Source organism: Gouania willdenowi, chromosome 15 (assembly GCF_900634775.1).
Source record: "Gouania willdenowi chromosome 15, fGouWil2.1, whole genome shotgun sequence".
NCBI lineage: Eukaryota > Metazoa > Chordata > Actinopteri > Blenniiformes > Gobiesocidae > Gouania > Gouania willdenowi.
In genome coordinates, this window is record NC_041058.1 from 7,018,954 (window position 1) to 7,039,996 (window position 21,043).

At 35.2% G+C, this 21,043-nt stretch overlaps 1 protein-coding gene across 1 annotated transcript; it reads left to right on the forward strand.

Annotated features, from left to right (window-relative positions):
- The first annotated feature begins 1,014 nt into the window (after positions 1-1,014).
- On the forward strand, positions 1,015-19,605 carry pnpt1 (polyribonucleotide nucleotidyltransferase 1). Its single transcript, XM_028468411.1, has 28 exons — positions 1,015-1,133; positions 1,923-1,983; positions 2,970-3,044; positions 3,111-3,216; positions 4,691-4,740; positions 4,842-4,905; positions 4,977-5,024; positions 6,027-6,140; positions 6,708-6,894; positions 7,004-7,055; positions 7,588-7,645; positions 7,720-7,816; positions 7,906-8,008; positions 8,905-8,975; positions 9,461-9,497; positions 9,619-9,685; positions 9,766-9,855; positions 9,935-9,988; positions 11,685-11,794; positions 11,907-11,978; positions 14,496-14,559; positions 14,632-14,715; positions 15,680-15,763; positions 16,509-16,615; positions 16,809-16,864; positions 18,968-19,046; positions 19,142-19,189; positions 19,262-19,605. Exons 1-28 carry the CDS (start codon positions 1,015-1,017, stop codon positions 19,406-19,408), a joined length of 2,304 nt encoding a protein of 767 aa, XP_028324212.1. The 3' UTR covers positions 19,409-19,605.
- Positions 19,606-21,043: the final 1,438 nt, after the last annotated feature.

Below are 21,043 nucleotides of genomic sequence, written 5' to 3' on the forward strand. Positions count from 1 at the left end.
GCAAATGAAATGTTTCACTAATGTGTCCCTTGATTAATAAGATCAAATTAATAGCTAATATACTTTAATGATCCCAGGAGGAAATTACTTCAATAAATACAATAATTTTAAATTACTGTACTACATTAAACCAGCTTTTAAAATAATAATAATAATAATAATAATAATAATAATAATAATAATAATAATAATAATAATAATAATAATAGGGCATTTTTAAAATGTATTTCAGTGAACGATTTCAGTGAGGATTTGTGGAAAAGTAAGGAATGTGTGTATAATACTGCCATCTAGGGGTTATTCTTTCAAATTACAGTACAGTTGACAACACCAGATACATTTATCAACGACAAAACATACGGTATATTGTAAAAAAAATAAAATAAAATAAAATGGTCAATTGTAAAATTTGACGCAGTAAAAAAAAAAAAAACAATCTTCATGTTATTTTAGCAATATAACAAAAAAGGAAAGAAAGAAAAGGAAAGCACCATGCCATTTTTTTTAGCACACTACTGTTTTTTGAATCTCTAAATTGCTATTTCATTTAAGAGTAATAGAAAATCCAAACAGACATCAGCAAATAAAATTTGCAATTAAATTGAGTATTATTATTCCTGCGTTTTAAGTATTTAATTTCATTTGAGCCCAGAAACCAATTGAATGAATACAGTAATATAATAAATGTGTAAGTGATACTGATAATAACTAAAATTTCCATTGTTTTGGTCCTCTTAAATTCTGGTCCACCTAGAATCCACTAGATGGCGGTAATACGCTTTTAAAGTTTGCCAAGTGTCAAAAAAAACCCCAAAAGAAACATAAGAAGAAGACTACGTCGTGACGTTGACGTTCAACCCAGTGTTTGTCCAATCAGAGGACACGCACAGTTACGTCACGTTGCTGCTGATGAAAAACTGTCATGGTAGCCCCCACATGTAAACTTGGACAGTAGAAAGTACCCGGTCCGACTATCCACAGATATCCATCCGGACGTTATTTCATTTTTAAAACATGTCGTTTCTTTTCAAACTGAGTCGGTCGACTCTCCGCCTCTCCGTCCGGTTAAACCACCAGTGTGTTTACAGCAGAAACAGCAACCACCAGAGAATAACCGTGGAGCTCGGAGACAAGTGAGTGTGTTTTACATCAGTGGACAGACATGATAGTTCACACACACGTTCTCCTGTTTGGGGAGAGATTTGCCTCGAAAATATTCACAAATATATCCACAGTTTTCACACGTGTTTTAGCATTTGTGTGTGTGTATTTATCATGGAATATAATGTGTAAATTGTGCTTGCGTTACATTTGTCTTGAAAAATAAAGGCCATGGCTATTGATACGTTAAGCGTATCCATAGACGTATACGCTATGCATACGCAGCGCCCCTCATTGGCCAGTGTAGGTCACGTGATGGATGCACCGCGTGACTTAAAGTTCCGTCAGTTTTATTTTAGCTCATATTTATTTTTAGATACCCGGCGAACCCTTTTATTCTAGCACTAACCCAGGAAAAACCCTAAGATGTTTATTTATTGTCAGATATGTATTTATAAAGGTGGAATTTGCAGTGTTAAATGTGTCTAAAAAGAAAAAAAATGATATGGCGCTATGGCTACGTTCATCTTAACCATGTAACTTTGGACACTTTCAATAATAAAACACGTGTAAATGATGGATACATTTGTGTATCTGAAAAACACACATGTAAATTGAGGATGTATTAGTGGATTTGAAAAGCACATGTGAAAATTTAGGATATACAGTATTTGTGAATGTTCTTGAGACCAATCTCTCCCCATACGAGATGACTATTGTTGTAATTTGCGCTATATAAATAAAGTTGAATTGAATTAAGTATGTATAAAAGAAGGTACAGCGGGAAGAAAGTGACTGATTACTTCTTTTTGTTTCTGTAGGAAACTTGAGATCTCCTCTGGAAAGTTTGCCAGATTTGCTGATGGATCGGCTGTAGTGCAGGTACTCATTATTATTATTATTATTATTATTACTACTCATGTATATACACTAACCTTTTTCACTATTTAAAAAGTATTTGGTTCATAAGTCTACTCTTGCCTCAAACCATAAGTGCACTGCTTAATTTATAATGTATTATATAATAAAATACTCTGAACATATTTATTTATTTATTTATTCAGTTTTATTTTTATTTTTTTGCATGTGTTTGCATATGTTTCTGGGTGGATGTTGTCGTTAGTATTAAACGGAGATGTCATTTATTAATATTCCATCTATCATTTTGGTTAGGTTCTACGGTGGCTGGGAAGTGTCAGGTGAATGCATTTACAGAAACGAACACAAATGCAAACAGGTCACAACACGAATGCAAACCGGCCACAACGGAAGTGTTTCCGACGGACCGGTATTACAGTCGGACGGGTATTATGATGTGATGGCCTGATATGAAAAATATAAGAGTATCCTAATCAACTTTCACTTACTTTCATACGCGTTTCGATGTCTTCTTCTTGTTCTTAACTGTTCTGGAGAGTTAAAAACATCCGCCAGAAACGTGTCCGTCTGTAATACCGGTCCGTCGGAAACACTTCCGTTGCGGAAACCCGGTGGCCGGGAAGTGTCAGGTGAATGCATTTAAAGAAATGAACACAAATGCAAAAAGGTCACAACACGAATGCAAAATGGCCAATGAATGCAAAATTTGTTGCATTAAAATATGGAAATAATTGACAATTTTTGTCCCTTGTTGTTACAGAAAATGACTCATGAATTGGTTTGTTTTTAATGGCTTATAACATAAGACACAAAATTAGCGTAAACTAAACTAGTAAATATAATATTAATATTTGTGGTATGCTCTTTGACCTTCTCTAACTGGTACCAGTTGTTGTGCAAGAATTCTCTTTCATAAGACTTACGAGATGGAAAAAAAATGGCTTTAAATAATAAAATTCTGATGTGACGTTGGTTTTTTCTCTCTGTAGATGCAAGACACATCTGTGATGGTGACGGCCATTAGCAGAACCAAACCCTCTCCCTCACAGTTCATGCCACTTGTGGTACGTATCATCACTTCATGTTGTGCTGGATTCCAGTGTTGAACCATTATTGACTTTGATGGACAGGTGGACTACAGACAGAAAGCAGCCGCCGCCAGTCTGATTCCCAACAACTACCTGAGGCGAGAGCTCGGCACCTCTGACAGCGAGATCCTCACCAGTCGACTCATTGGTGAGCTGACTGGAGAGCGTTAAACCAGGGGTTCTCAACCTTGGGGTTGCGAGACACTGGCAGTTGGTCCCCAGATGCTTTCAAGAAACTCAGAATATTTTTGAGCCCATTTTAACTTACTTTTACCATTTTTCTGCGACTACACCAACCTTGCCATATTTTAACCTATTTTTATCACTTTTTCTTTTCATATATTTGCTCCTTTTAATGCATTTTTGCTACATTACTCCCATTTCTGCCACCTCTCTATCAAATTTCAATGCCTTTTCTGCACATTTTTTCTACTTTCAAGACATTCTTGGCACTTATTAATCCTTTCCACCACTTTTCTTCACCTAATGTTGCATATGTTGCCCCATTATTGTCACTTTTAACCTCATTATACCATATTACATGCTTATTTTTGCCAATTTAACCACATTAACGATTTGTCATGCCCATTATTTGCCAGTTTAAACTAATTGTTCCAATATTGATGCTTTGTTTGAACTAGGGCTGGGCGATATGGACCAAAACTCATATCTTGATAATTTTTCTCAAAATGTCGATATACAATATAAATCTCGATCATTTTATTTCAAATAAAGTCTGACCAGAAACAACATTTTGGGTTAAATTTGCTGATGAAAAATGCCACACAGCTGCACAATATGTTTGGCTTTTTCGCCTTTTAGGGACACCACGTGTGAGTGAATTCTGTAGTTTTGCTCATTTAGGGGATGGTCTGGGTTAAGTAGCACTTAATCTAACTGTGTGCTTTTCTGAGAAGTAACAAAATCAGCCACTCCTGAAACTTGTATTTTGATACAAAATAAGCTATAAATATATACTGTATATATATATATACAGTATATATTGATATAAGCAATATTGTCATTTTTTATATCTCCAAAATAGAAAACTTGATTTATCTCAAATCTTGAGGTATCTCCCAGCCCTACTTTGAACCCTTTTTACCACTTTTTCTGTTCATTTTTGTCCACTCTAATTTGCAACTTTTAACAAATTTCAATCCAATTTCACGCCATTTTCCACTATTTTTGGTCACTTTTAACCCATTTTATTTCTGATTAAAACAAAGATTTACATCTTTAAGATGACTATATATTATGGCACAAATAATGTTAATAAACTTCCTGGAGAACAGTGGATATTATTCAGATGAATAAATAAATAAATGTGGTTATCACAGATTCATAGAACAATGGACCATCATTTTGCTGACTTTATGAATGGGCCCCAAAAATCTCTCCCCTTTATTTCCCCTTATAGATGACCCTGTCTCCACATGACTGTTCTTAAATGTTCATGTCTGTGTTCAACCACCTTCAGATACAGTGGGGGTCCCCGGTCTCTGGGGCCTTGATTTTGGGAGTCGTGGGCTGAAACAGTTGCGAACCACTGGTTTAGACAATATTTGCACTTTATATTGTTTTGTGTTTTTCACTCTGACTCTCATATCGTTGTTTTTCAGATCGGTCGATCAGACCTCTTTTCCCCGCAGGTTACTTTTATGATACTCAGGTCAGTTACGTTTAAAACAAACTGCATCTTTTTTTGTTTAGTAGCTGTTTGAAAAACACATCTATATTTTTTCTGTTTGTGTGAATAAATGTCTCATACAGATAATGTGCAACCTGCTGACAGTTGATGATGTAAATGATCCTGATGTGCTGGCTATTAATGGAGGTAAAAACTACAACATTGATGATTCATGCATGTATTTATAGATTTAGTATTAAAGATCTGTCTTTTTGAAGCCTCTGCAGCTTTGTCGCTGTCTGATATTCCCTGGAATGGACCAATTGGTGAGTAGATTTGGCTCCAAATCACGTGTCAAACTCTAAGTCCGGAGGTGCCTTCATATCAAGAAACTAAGAATATTTTCTGGACAATTTCAACCCATTTGTGTTTATTTTTAACCTATTTTCATCACTTTTTCTTGCCATATTTTTGCTCCTTTTAGTGCATTTTTACTACATTACTCCCATTTCTGCCACTTCTCCATTAAATTCCAATGCCTCTTCTTTCCACCACTTTTCCCACCTAATGTCACAATTTGTAAGGCCCATTATGTGCCAGTTTAAACTAATTTTCCCTACATTTTTTAATTCCATTATCAACAATTTGCAACCTTCAACCAATTTCTGATTTTTGGTCACTTTTAATCCATTTTATTTCTGATTAAAACAAGGATTTACATCTTTACGATGACTATATACTATGGCACAAATAATACTAAACTTCCTGGATAACATTGGATATTATTCAGATAAATAAATAAATGTGGTTATCACAGATTCATAGAACAATGGACCATCATTTTTGCTGACTTTATGGAAGGGCCCCAAACAGCTCTCCCCTTTATTCCCCCTAATAGATGGCCCTGCATTGCTGTCAAAAAGAAAAGATAGCACTACATGTAGCGTTAACCTTTGATGACATATGCAAACATGGAGAGATGAATGGATAAATACATTTAAAAACTTACACAAAAATTGATCTCATAAGTGAAGATCCTGAAGGGACTCAAATCTGTCATTTATTGCTTGGATGTACATTAGTATCATTTACATGTGGAAGTGCAAACTAGGGCACAAGAATGTGGAAATCGCTTTTTTTCTGCAACTTAAAATCCGTGGCCCACTAAATATCAAATTACTCAGTATTTGTCTCCTGAGTGAAAATGAGTTTGACACTCCAGCTCTAAATGTTGATTAATTAATCGTGATTGTTTGCTGTGTTGAGAATGTGTTGTGGTGATTTATATATATATATTTTTTTTTTTGTGGTGGTTGTGTGTATTTTAGGGGCTGTGCGTGTAGGAATGGTAGATGGAGAGATGTTGATTAACCCTACGAGAGCAGAGATGGCTTTAAGCACTCTGAATATGATTGTGGCCGGAGCTCCCAGCAGTCAAGTGGGTAAGTTGAGAAGTTCTCCAACTATAGTAACAGAAAGTTGTCATTTCACTGAGTGGTAATATCTACAAATGTTTTCTAAATCTAATGCTATGCAAAGAAAATGACGCAAAGAAAATCAATATTTGACAGGAACAATGATTTTGAGGCATTATTACTTTTAGAGTTATGAGCATTTTTTGAAAAAAAACGAATCTCTTTAAGCTTGGGTACCAAAGTGGTACCCTTCATTAAAGTGTCTTCAAAATGTCATATATCAATATTTTTTCCCACTTTTTTTTTCATCAGATATTTTCAACAACTCCAGACCTAACCATAGATATAAAGTTTTCATCATATTTCTGCATTTTCTTTTATGTTTTTGTGCCCTTTCTGTCATAAAAACACATTTTTAAAAAATGGTTCCCATGCTTTCATTCTTAACAGATAGTTTTGAGCAAAAACAGTTTTTAATAGTGTTATCTTGTCGTAGCTTAACATTTGCAGTTTTTAGCGTCCCAGTAAAAGGTTTTTGTGGAGGATTCATCCCACTGCTGTCGTATCTCACGTGAACAACTCTCTATCTTCCAGTGATGATCGAGGCTTCTGCAGAAAACGTGCTGCAGCAGGACTTCTGCCACGCGGTGAAGGTGGGAGTGAAACACACACAGCAGATCATCCACGCCATCCAGCAGATGGCACGGCAGCATAAGGTCGTCAAACGTTCTCCTGTCAAGTTGTTTTCTCCACCGGCTGACATAGTGGAGCATGTGCGGAGGCAAGATGAGCTAATAATTACACTTAGCTTGTTATAGATATTGTATAACATACCACTGATCTGTCAGTCTTTATAATATCTTGTTTTGGAACTTTTTAAACCATTGCAGAGTGTCTTCAGAGAGGATTCGTGCAGTTTTCACAGATTACACCCATAAAAAGGTAACGTATGATATCTCTAAAATATTGTCTTTAAGTTTTAATAAGAAAAACATATACATTTTGAAAAACAACAAAAAACAGACATTTTAAAATGTTTTTTTAAATTATTTCTTTAAAAAAATGCATGTTTTTAAATTTTATTTAAAAATTGTAATTTCTTTATATATGTTTATCTATTTTGCACAATTAAAAAACAATACACATGATCACAGAGATATATGAAGAGGCAGAATGCTCAAAGAGCTTAAATAATTAATTTTTTCAAATTAAAACACCACATACACAATCTCAAACAACTGTATTTCTGTACTTTAATTTTCTCAAATATAACTCTAGTTGAAATAAAATGCATATTGTCACTTTGTGCACTAATCCTCTGTACTTGTAACACCATACAACAAATGTCTCTGTGGTCACCAGATATTTGTGATATAAAAATGGGGTCACAACAATAAAAAGGTTGGGAACCGCTGATCTTTACTAATCTGAAACAAATGAACCATGCTGTCATGTTTTTTCAACCTTGTCATAGATTTCAAGAGATGAAGCTATTAACAAAATTCGCCTGGAGACTGAAGAGGATCTAAAAGGTTCCAAGTGTTGTCTTGCTAAGAAGTTGTTGCCAAATACTTCCATTGTCAATAACGTGTTTTTGTACGTGTAGAAAACTTTCCTGAGGCTGAGCCTTACGAGGTGATGGAGGCTTTCAACGCTGTGTGCAAAGAAATCTTCAGAGATTTGGTGCTGAATGAATACAGAAGGTGGGAGCGGTCTGTGTTTAACGTTTCACTGACCCAACATGTGATAATACGTAATGTATTAAATATTGTTTTCATATATTATTCTTTAGGTGTGATGGCCGGGAATTAAACGCTTTGAGAGACATTTCTTGCGAGATTGACCTTTTTAAACGACTGCATGGCTCAGCGCTGTTTCAGAGAGGCCAAACACAGGTATGTGAGGACTTTAAAGAATCAACTGATGCCAAAAAGCAGAATTTAAAAGAAGCCTTGTTAGAGCCCGATATCAATCAATCAATCAAACTTTATTTCTAGAGCACTTTTCATATATACAATATAAGTCAATGTGCTTTACATCATTAAAACTTTACATAAAATAAAAAATACCCCACGCAAACAATCCACAGGAAACCCCAACAACATCACACAAACCCACACACACAGAAACATAGAATTAAGATAAATGGTAAATGGACTTGATTTATATAGCGCTTTATCCCTACACTAAAGAGTCTCAAAGCGCTTTTCATTCACCCATTCAAACTCCAATGGGACTGAGTTGCCATGCAAGGCGCTGGTCAACCACTGGGAGCAATTTAGAGTTCAGTGTCTTGCCCCAACCTCTTGTTTAGAAGACAACCTCCTCTACCACCTGAGCCATGTTAGCCCACAGGACAATAGCACATGATACCAGGCTGGTACAAATATTGTTATGTAACAATGACCCGAAATGTAATACGACTCAAATTGTTCTTAAGAAAAATGTAAGAAACCCGAAACGTTGCAACTTTTAAATGAAATGAAATGAAATTATATTAAATTTAAATGGCCAATAATGTAAAAAAAGTGCTGAGCCCGAATTGTAATAAAAAAAAAGTTACTAGAATATTTGCGTTGGACTGCATTAGCTTAGCATTAATTAGCATTAGCCTAGCATTAGCTCAGCATTCACATTAACCTAGTTTTAGCATTAGCCTAGCATTATTATTGACCAGTTGTAACATTTTGGGTTTAATTACATTTTTATTTTTAATAACAAGGCTATCATATAATCAGGTTTTGTTTTTGATAAAGTAAATGTAAATTGTAGTGAATTTATTTTTGTGCAGGTGTTGTGTAGCATCACATTTGGTTCACTGGAGTCCAGCATTAAAGCAGATGACATCACCACAGCTTTGAGGTAAACAAATGATCTTGCAGAACTAAGTAACTTGTGCTTAGTGCTCCCCCTAAAGGTCCCTTTTGTTTATGTCACTGTCGTAAACACACCGCACCCCTCACCGCCTGCCCCACGCCACAGCTACACGCACACCTTTGCTCTCCCAAGACGGTGGCACCCGATCACTGAAAGATCCTAATACAACAGTGACACTAAGGGTGCTTTCACACATATAGTCCCATGTGACCATGTGAACAGTATGAGGAAGAGAGACAAGTAAGCGGCTCTGAAGATGGATGGATAGATATTTGTGTGTGCTGCAAGTGTGGTTTTCTGGCCAGAGACAACGGGGGGGGATGAAAGACCCCCAATCACCCCAAAAACACTTGTATTACCCTCACAGGAACTATGAAAAGGATGTATAAAGGAGAAAAAGTTACTTAGTTCTGCTTTAACATAGATTCAAACAACAATAAGAGCTGATTCTGATTGTTCTGTTTCTGCAGAGGCGTCGAAGAACAAAACTTCATGCTTCATTATGAAGTGAGTAAAACTTAAAACTATTTTAATTTCTAATATACACTTAAAACTAAATTACATCTTTTGTAGGTTTATTACTCGTTTTGAAATTAACCAATTAAGTTTATTATTGTTCTGATTTCAGTTTCCTCCATATGCAACTAATGAGATTGGAAAGGTCGGACGTATGAGCAGGAGAGAGCTCGGACACGGTTTGTTGTCCACGTCGTCCTCTTATTAGTTATTTTCAGAGCCTAATGTCTGAAGTGTGTTGTCTGTTGTGTTCTTGTAGGAGCGCTGGCTGAGAAATCCCTGAGGCCTGTGATTCCTAAAGACTTCCCCTTTACCATCAGGGTCACTGCCGAGGTGCTGGAGTCAAACGGTCAGTTTTTAAACATATGGTAACAACGTCTGGGATCCAGTTTTGCTTCATTGTAACTTAAATCTTTAAATTCCTGCAGGTTCGTCCTCGATGGCTTCAGCCTGTGGAGGTAGTCTGGCTCTCATGGATGCAGGTAAGACAGCAGATAATCAATGCAAGGCTTCTCACCAGGAATTTTTCACAGCATAGGGAGATCTTGTGGCATGAGAGTGAGCGCCACTGGCACGGAACATTTTGAAATGTTTAACTCTTTGAGGACCAAATTTAGTGAAGTAAAGCTAAAGTTGGGGTTTTTTGTTGTTTTTTTTAATCTTTGTTCCAGGCTTACTTTAAAGCTTAAAGTAATTTATTGAATTGGTGAAGAGTTATAATGAATACAGTTATAAAGTTACTCATGCTTGGTATAAATACTCACAGACACTGTAGAGACAAGAAATAACATTTGATTCGAAAGATGCGGTTTTATAATTTAAATGAGGTATTATGTGCGACCTGCAGTAATATTGGAACACACACATACGCGAATGATGCACACAGTAGGGCTTAAATTAGTCCAAAAAAAGAAGACCCGGCCCGAGAGAACACGGCCCGTACCCGTCCGACCAGAAGGAAACTGATGTCTCTTAAAGCCCGAACATGTTTCAACCAGACGGTATTCACATCCGTGCACTGTGCGTGCATGTAGGATGATTTGTTACGAGTTCTAAACATGACGAGCAGCTTCATGTGTCGCTACACGCTACGTGTGGTTGAAGCACTGTTTATGTCAGGGGCAGCTAAGTGGCGGCAGGGGTCCTCGGGGTCCTCAGTTAAAGACAGGGGCATCCGAGCAGATCGCCTGTATTAAATAGACGGTGCGGCTGATGTATGTGTGTTAAAAAAAACCCATGTATGCCTGGAAGTCTTTTTAGTGTCCAAGTGTGCAACAATTATTACGATGGTTTTTACGATTAAAAGAGGAAAAAACTACAGGAAATCCCTCCTACGTTGCTGAAAACGGAGCGTAGGGGGCGCCATTGCTCTGTAGAGGGGCAAAATTACAACATCGGGGCTCCTACGCTCAACAGTGCTGGCAAGAACCCTACAATGCTATGCTAAACTTTTAGTTAGCTTGAGGTTCTTTTCTGTTCCAGTGTATTTGTGTATCATACATTAATGTACTTTTGTCTTCTAGAAACTTGGTTGTATGGTTTTAATCAGTCAGATAAATAGTAAGTGGCTTTAAATTTAATATAATCATACTAAAAAAATTAACTTTTCTCTCATTTAACTGGTTAATCAGTTATTAATGCATCACCTCGCCTTTTTTTTCCCCCAAAATATAATGATGCTTTGGAAAGTTGTTTATTAAATAGCCAATCTTGTCATTAAGTATTACGTTTGTAGGTTCTTTTAATTAAATACTATATTTGTGGGTTCTCTTAATTAAATGCTATATTTGTGGGTTCTCTTAATTAAATGCTATATTTGTGGGTTCTTTTAATTAAATACTGTATTTGTAGGTTCTTTTAATTAAATACTATATTTGTGGGTTTTTTTTTTTTTTTAATTAAATATTTTATTTGTAGGTTCTTTTAATTAAATACTATATTTGTGAGTTATTTTAATTAAATGCATTTTTTGTGGGTTCTTTTGATTAAATACCATATTTGTGGGTTCTTTTAAAACCCGAAATCGGCCTTTGTTTCATTAATTAGACTATTTGAGTGTTTTCTTACACAAGGCAAATTTACAAATAAGCAGAATGTCTAATAATTTAATCTTCACTAGTTGTGCTTTATTTTTTATTTTAATAATGCATTGTTGTTGTTGTTTTTGTGTGTGTTCAGGTGTTCCCATTTCTGCTGCAGTGGCTGGCGTAGCCATCGGACTGATCTCTAAAGCTAACCCAGAGAAACCCACTGAGATTGAGGATTACAGATTACTGACAGACATCTTGGTAACACTGTTCTAACTACTATTTATGATGAAAACATGGCAGAAAAAGCTGTTTTATCTGATATCATTTCACTTGTCCAGTTGTTTGAAATGTAACAACTCTGTCCTAAAAGGGAATCGAGGATTATCTCGGTGACATGGACTTTAAATTGGCTGGAACCAACAAAGGCATCACTGCTTTACAGGTACAAGATTAGAAGATTAATTTCTTTCAACATTAGATGATGAATATAATAATTTAAATAAAGAAAATACATCGGGAAATTAATGAATGTTGGAACAGTTTTTTAAATTGCAAAAATTTGATTCATAGCTGGCAAGGTTAACAATGTGTTTGTATTTGAACAAAGTTACTTTATTGCTTTTTAAAATGTGCATGTAAATAAATTAAGATGCTAAAGAAAGAAGAAACCTCACCCTAAATATAAACTTAGGATAATTTTAATTGTTGATGTTTTACACACCTCTTAATTTATGCATTTTAATTTATTAATTTATTCTACAATCTACATTATTCATTCACAAAAAAAAGAGAAATTGCCAAGCAAAATATTTCAAAAGTTAGTTAATTAAGTATGTTCCAAACTAGCATTGTATTTTAAGGCATTGTTTCTCAAATGGGGGTACGTGTACCCCTATGGGTACGTGGTGGCATTACAGGGGGTACTTGAGAGAGAGAAAAAAAAATTCAAATAAAATGTCCGGAAGGGATAAAAACTACAGAAATAAATCTATCCAGGCACTACTAAATCAGTATTTTTCAACCTTGGGCCCAGACCCCATCTGGGGTCACCTGAAGTTTAAATGGGGTCGCCTTATATTTCGGAAAAATTTAAATAGATTTTTGAGATTTTTTAATTACTTTTTATTTTTATTGAAACATCACACAATCTCAAATTTACAGAAGAGGATTAGGGCCACTGGAAGACAAAAAAATAAAGTCTAGTAAAAATGTAAAAAAATTATTAAATGGGACATATCATGGTTTTAAATCCTTCCTTTTTACATATAAATCATATAGTTGTGGTCTATATAAAGCGGAACTGCAATGCTTGGGTCTGAATTCCTCATTATTATAGCTCCACAGGCCCCTTTTCTACCCCTTTTCTGATGTGCTTCTGAGAGCAACTCGTTTTGGTGCGGTCTCTTTAAATGCAAATGAGACACTCCATACCCCACCCCTCTTCAGGTGACACTCGGTTCAACTCCACCCTGCTCGGCCATTTTTGTAGTTTGATAGAAGAGATACGGCTATGTAGCGGCGCATAAACTTTTTATTCAGAGGTTATTTACAAAATGTCAACAACGTTAGACTTGTCCATCCAGCCTTACATGTTTGAGCCAGAGTCTGACCCAGTGGAGCGAGATGAAAATTAAGATGATGAACCTGCAGAACCCTAACAAGTGAGCTAACACAAGCACCGAGCTAACGCTAGCGCCAAGCTAACGTCACGAAATGCATTTTAATACAGTCTTTTCAAAGACAAAAACGGCAAAATGAAATGACTAATGAAAACTTTAGACTTAAATTAAATCACGTAGGCCATATCATCAAGGATCTAAAACGAGCACACAGCGCTAACATATGAAGTCTGAAGACGGTGCAACTGCTAATGCTAACAAAACAATGACAGGGACGTCTTATCACACTTTTTAGCGTTATTTACAGCTTACCAAAGTGCTCTGTTCGTCGTCTCCAAAGATAGAAGGAATTGAACCCTCAATCAGACAAAGTCTTTCGGCAAATCCTTCTTTATACTGGTGGAGGTTGCAGAAGCAGTCATCCTGGAAGTGCTTCGCGCACACAAAAATGACCTTACCCACAGATGTGGGTACATTTCCATGAAAAATAAAACTCAACCAGGCACTTTGAAAAGGTTCTGATGCTGGGAGACGGTGTAATGAAGCGTGTGGGTTACTACATCCAACAACCGAACAGTTTGACTTATCCTCTCGTAACTTCGGCATCCTTGAGCTTGGACTACAAAACAAAAGCGAGAAATAAAAATGGCGGATTGCTCGAAGTGTTGGACCTGGAGTTGATGTACTAATTTGGCAGTTCCGCTGCAAATACTGTGATGTAATAGTTCAAAAAACGTAATAGAGAATAGAAAAATCGAAACAGATTGAAAAATATGAGCAAAACAGAATATAAAGATATCTACGGAGCACCTGAAGAGACTAATTTGATTTTTTCTGTACTTCTAAGCACTGTAAATATACAACAAAATGCATTTAAGGGCTAAAAAAGTGGATTTAGCATGATATGTCCCCTTTAAGATTACAATTTTTTTTTTCTTCCACTGCAAGCTCTGTTGTTTTTTGTCTTTTTTTATTCTTTCAGTAGCTGTGTTTTTTTAATCCTCTTCCATACCATATTTCTATACTTTAACTTGATTTATATTTTACAAAGTTAAACTAAAATGCAGTAAAAAAATAAATATATATAGTCGATGTGTCGCTTTTACCAACAGCGAGAATAAATGAATCATTGCTTAAAGTTTAAGTTGATCATTTGAAAGAGAAAGCAGATTTAATCAAAGTCAAAAATGTCAACAATAAAAAAAAAACTCATAATTGAAATACTGTAAGTATCTGTTTTCACTTTTTCATTGTGAGTTTTAATAGTTATATACACACTATTATATAGCTGCTAATCACCTGATATGATGAGTCACTACCCAACTTTTCCTTACCTGCAGGTTGATGTGAAGATCCCTGGTTTGCCTCTGAAGGTGGTGATGGAGGCCATCCAACAGGCCACAGGTAGCGACTCAGCACTGAGTGCATGTTGTGCTGCTTCACTGCTTTTTCATTCATTATTGTTGTTTTTTCCAGTGGCAAAGAGGGAGATCTTAGGGATCATGAACAAATGTATAGTGAAACCTCGAGCGCACAGGAAGGAGAACGGGCCTGTGGTTGGTACGTTCTGTTTTTGTCGGTCAACTGTTTTCAATTATCCATGTTCAATTACAATTCAATGATGATTACAGTTACCAGCATTTTTTCTTACTTACAATTACATTCCAGTTATTTTTATCCACTGAAAGTCAATTACAATTACATACTCAATTACTAAAGTTTAATTACAAATAATCACAATTACTGAACCCAAAATAAAATACTTGATAAAAACTTCCTCTTGTGTTAGCTTTCGGTTAGCATCTCTTATGCTAACGGGTCCTAAATCAGCTGTAAAATACACTAAACACAATTATCTATCATCTAATTTCCCATCTATTTGTTACCTTGTTAGGCGTCCTAATCAGTGAAAACATGGGTTTTAATATTTTTTAGTGTGGGCATCTGAGCCTTTTTTGTGTCAGTATACCCCTTAATTTATATATTTTAAATGGTAAAATGTGGGAAAGCTTGATATGAAACTTATTTTAATAATTAACTACATACTATATGTGTAGAACTGTACATAGAACTGTAACATGGTTCCTTAGCTTTGTGTTAAATTATAATTATAATTAATTTATTATTACGGGAGCAACAGATTTTCAAAATTACAATTATAATTATAAATGATCAATTACGCGATTACAATTATAATTGACCCCAATCCTGAGTGTTTTTATAAAAAATGATAGAAATGGTGATTTAAAGAAAGTAAAGTTCCTGACTTTAAACATTAAATCTTTGACATGTACTTTACACGTATCAACAAACAACATTCAGCATAGTTTGTGAGTCAACTAAACGCAATTATTACTTAAAACCAATATTCCAATAATGTGTCCAACCATCCACATTCATTGAATTACTTTGCATTGGTAATGTGGCACTAGTTTTTCATTTTAATAAGAAAGTACCTGTACGTATTTTCACCATGGTTGATGAACATGAATACTCTGTTTTTTTTCTGATTTCTGATACTTAGAAACTATTAAGGTGCCCATGTCCAGACGAGCACGCTTCATTGGTCCAGGAGGATTAAACATCAACAGGCTTCAGGCCCAAACAGGTGATACAAAGCTGAGGGATTAATGAACAAATAGATCCTTATCTTATTCGTTCAGTTGTAAACTTCAATTAATTATTTGCTTTGCAATGGTAATTTAAACCAATATTAATTGTTTCTTAAATTACTTTATTTCTGGCTGTTTAACCCAATAAATCTTATTTTATTTGTCTTTTATCTCTTCATCACAATGTAAGTTGTTTCCATGGATCCATGTGGGGAGAGATTTGTCTCAAAAATATTCACAAATATATCCACAGTTTTCACATGTATTTTCCAGATTTCCTCATGTATTTTTCAGATTTTCACATGTTTTCTAGATCCACATATATATCCACAATTTACATGGGCTTTTTATCATTTGTGTGTGTATTTATCATGAATTATCATGTGTAAACCTTCAATTGTGCTTGTGGTTTGAGCAAAGTGCGTTTGTGGATCAGTCGTCGTGTGCATTTATTTTTTAAACAAACGTAACGCAAGCACAATTGAAGATTTACACATGATAATTCATGATAAATGCACACACACGCAAATGATAAAACACGTGTAAATTGTGGATATATTTGTGAATATCTTTTAGACATAGATGTAGACTAATCTCTAGTAATCAGCAGATGACTACTTCCTTATTATTAATAAAACATCATAAAATGGGCCAAATTTGTTATATAGAATTTGATCTCACACTACTTAAGTTATTTTAAAAAGAGAAAGAAGCTCAAGCTGATTGTGTTCTCTTTTTAAGGGGTGAAGATCAGCCAGGTGGACGAGGAGACCTTCTCTGTGTTCGCTCCCAGACCAGCAGCCATGCACAAAGCACAAATGTTCATTAACGAGATCTGCAAGGATGACGTGAGTCTTCATCAGTGCAGCGATTACCGCTCATTTTCACAATGAAGCATGGCGTTTCATCTCGTAGATAATATTTGACTGGTATTTCAAACCCTGCTTATAAAAGAACAAACAGGAAATAAATGCATGAGATGCTGTTAGCTTTAGCTTTAGTGGTATTTAAATGTGTAATTCTGTGTGTATTGTTTCACAGCAAGAGCAGCAGCTGGAGTTTGGTGCCATCTACAAGGCCACCATCACAGAAATAAGGTAACAATACAACAACTTTTTCTACATTGATTAGCTTGTTGATCAGTATTTCAGGAATGGTTTTTGGGCTTCCACAAATTAAATATGGGTTCTTCAAACCCAGAAGAAGCTGACAAGTGAGGATGTAGGAGACATCCACTATTGTTATCCCTTTTTTCTTCCGTCATCGTTAACTCCTCCTACATTGTTTGTCCGATTTTGACAATGGGCCAAAAAATTCAGAAATTTTCCGAGATCTATGCTTGTACTTTTATAATTTGTAACTTTTAAGCTTTTTGACTTATTGCATTTTTTCTTTCCCATTCATTGGGAATTTAGGCTTTTTCAATCTTTTTCAAACCCTTTCAACTTTTTCAACCTTATTGCTAGGATAGTGCTTATGCTAGGTTAATGCTAATGCTAGGTAATGCTAATGCTAAGTTAATGGCAGTACTAGACTAACGTTAATGCTAGGTTAATGCTAAAGCTAGGTTAATACTAGATTAATGCTAATACTAGATTAATGCTATTAGGTTAATGGCAATGCTAACGTTAGGTTAATGCTAGCGTTAGGCTAATGCTATGCTAATGTTAGACTAATGTTAGTGTTAGGATAATGTTAGCGTTAGGCTATTGTTAGCCTTAGGTTAATGCTAGCATTAGGCTAATGTTAGCGTTAAGTTAATGCTACCGTTAGGCTAATATTAGTGTTAGGTTAATGCTAGCTAATGCTATGCTAACGTTAGGTAAATTATATGCTACTGTTAATACTATACTAATATTAAGCTATTGCAGTGTGACATGGGCCAGCACCTGCATCCTCACTTGCATTTTTTTTGGGAAATGCAAATATTCTAATTACTGTGCTATCCAACTCAAATAAGGTTTTATATTCAATTGCATTATCCTTATTAGAATTAAAGTATTTAATTATGTAAAGCAGGACCGTCAAACTCATTTTAGTTCAGGGGCCAAAAACGGAGCAGTTTATCTTAAGTGGGCCGCAGATTTTAGCTTTTTAAGCTTATTTTATGCTAGGATTATTATGCTCTAGTTTGCACTTCCACGTATAAATAAATTATGAAATATTTACGGCACTAATGATATCAAAGCAATAACTGATATCGATAACTGCAGCATCTTAATTTTCAATTTATTTTTTGATTTTTGTGGCCAATTTTTATGTAATTTGGGGAGAATTTTGTGGAAGAATTTGAAGGAAATTGTGGGATTTCTAATATTGTGGAGTTTTATTGAATTTGTATTATTTTGGAGACATCTCGCTGAGATATTTACAATTGAAATAGTTGATAATGTACACAATAGTTAATGGTTTCTGCGACTTTTTCGCATTCTGCTGTGGGCCGAATTGGATGCTCTAAGCAGTGGTTCTCAAACTTTTTAGGCTCAAGTACTTCATTTTTCTTACTTTTAAATGCAAGTCGGACAACTAGAGTTCACTCAGAATTCTGTGAAAAACAACCATACATCATAATGGTGGAATGAATGAGTGATAACACATTTTAACAAATCTCAATTTGTAAAGAAGTGAATGAAATGGTATTTAGTGCCTCCTGAATATTATTTCTATAGTATTTATCATTTCCGGTCTACTCGTTCCTGATGCGGGACCAGGACTGACCTTTGTATTTTCAGTTCCTGTTCTAATCAAGATAATTTCTATCATCATTTTGTGTGTTTTTTTTTCATTTTGTGTGTTTTTGTTGTTGTTTGGTTGTTTCTTATGTCATTTTGTGTTTCACTGATCTTATGTATTATTTCTCAATTAGTAAGTATCTTTTTCTCTTAGTGTGTTTGTTTTTAATGTCATTTTTGTGTATTTTGTTGTGGTTTGTTATTTTTTTATTATTTAGTATGTTTTCCCTTAATTTGTGTGCTTTTGTTGTCATTTTGTGAGTTGCTGGTATTCTTTATGATTGTCATTTATAATGAAAAATAAACATTAAAATTAGTTAATTTTCCCCTCTCTCTCTCTCTCAAAAGTACCCCCTGTAGTGCCATTGCGTAACCCCATTTAAGAAACACTGCTCTAAAGGGCCGCATTTGGCCCCCAGGCCTTGAGTTGTGAAGCATCTGTTGTGTTTTTTTCCCCTTTTGTTGTAGGGACATTGGTGTGATGGTGAAGCTTTACCCCAACATGAGTGCAGTGCTACTGCACAATTCACAGCTGGACCATAAGCGGGTGAGTTATGTCAAACCTGTTTGTGTTCATGTTTGTTTTTTTAACTCATTTCATAACATAACGTCAAAAAGAAACATCATATTTTGTTCTTCTAGATCAATCATCCGAGCGCTTTGGGGTTAGATGTTGGACAGGAGATACAGGTATGTCTGCCTCTGGTCAAAAGTAGATTTTTGTGTTTAGAGTGATACATTTAAGTAATGCTCTTCGTGCAGGTCAAGTACTTTGGACGAGATCCAACAGACGGCAGAATGAGGATCTCAAGAAAAGTGCTGCTGTCTCCAGTTGCCACTGTCGTCAAGACACTCAGTGAGAAACAGAGCATCGTCATGGGCTCAAACGCGGTTTCGAGCAACTCGTGAACCAACATTACATCCTGCAAAACATGATTCAATAAAACATGTTGCATGTTGGGGATAGAAGATGTTTCCAAGCTGCTGAGAGTGGACTCATAAGCAGTGCCTCAGACACAATGCAATGACATTTTGTGTGTGTTAGTTTTGTCCTGAAGTTAATCTTAAATAATGCATTTGTAAATAAAACAGTTGATTTTTTTCTTCTTGGTGTAAATATATTGTCTTTTTTTCTATAAAAAAGAATTTATTTAAAGTGCTATCATGTTTGGTAACAATTTACTTGAAGTTTCATACATAAAGCTGATATTATGCTGTCATTAGCATGAATAAGGTGTCATAAAGGCTGTCAAGTGTCGTTTGCAAAATTATGACACCTTTGGAGCTATGTTGGCATTTTTTGGGTTAGGTGGAGGGATTTTTTTCCATGTATTCCCTTTATTTGATACGGACATCACAATTGGTAATCCAGATGTTTTGTTTTCAGTGTTTTACCATATATGCTAAATTACATCACCTGTCCACAAGAGGCTTTTAAAAAGGTTAAAAGTAACAGAAATAATGAGAACGTAAAGAGGAAATATGCACTGCACAAAACATTACAAAAAGAAAACCAATGTCTCTTGATCTATTGAGGTTAGGTAGGGATAGACATGTTTAAAGGCATGGGCTGGAACCCCTTCCCCCTCCCTATAACAGTAGATTTAGGGGTTTATGTTATGTTTGTCTCAAAAAAAAGAAAGAAAGCACATGCCGGTCAATCCACAAACGCACTTTGCTCAATCCACAATTGAAGATTTACACGTGAGAATTCATGATAAATACACACACACAAATGATGAAACACGTGGAAATTGTGGATATATTTGTGGATCTGAAAAACATTTGAAAATCTAAAAAATACATTTGAAAATCTGAAATTTGTGAATACTGTTGAGACAAATCTCTCCCCATACTGTTCTACTGTATATGTGTGGAGGTAGATTTGTGTCTTTATTATTCAATCAAACCAAAAATGGATTTGCAAACAAACAAAAAAAAGATTTGCAAACAAAATAATTGGATTTGTAATTAAAAAAAAAAAAGATTTGGAAACAAAACTAACATTACACATTTTTTTTAAATGTTGGCTTTGTTTACAAATCAAAAATTTGCTCATGAAACTATACATTTTGTTTACGTTTTTTGCATTTTCCAAGTTTTTGTTTGCGTTTCCTAAATTTTGATTGCGGTTCAACTTTAACTTCTGGGCGGAGCCCCCTCCGGACGTTGTTAGAAGTCTTTTTATTAATCTTCAAAATTTACAAAAATGCAAAAAACCTAAACAAAATGTATAGTATTATGTATTATTAGAAGATTTTTTTGATTTGTAAACATTATTTTTTAGTTTTGTTTGCAATTTTTTTTTCTGTTACAAATTCATTATTTTTGTTTTCAAATCTTTTTCGTTTGTTTGTTTGGGAATTGAATAATTAAGACACAAAACTACCTCCATTTATTTGTACCGACAAAATTGTTTGTTCACGCCAGTGTGTCAGTAGTGCTATTACGGTATGGGCCAACAGGGGGCGGACTACTCGTCTGGCGCAGTATTGATTGGTTTATTTCGCCCGGGGGCGGAGTCTCAGCGGCAGCACGGCGCTT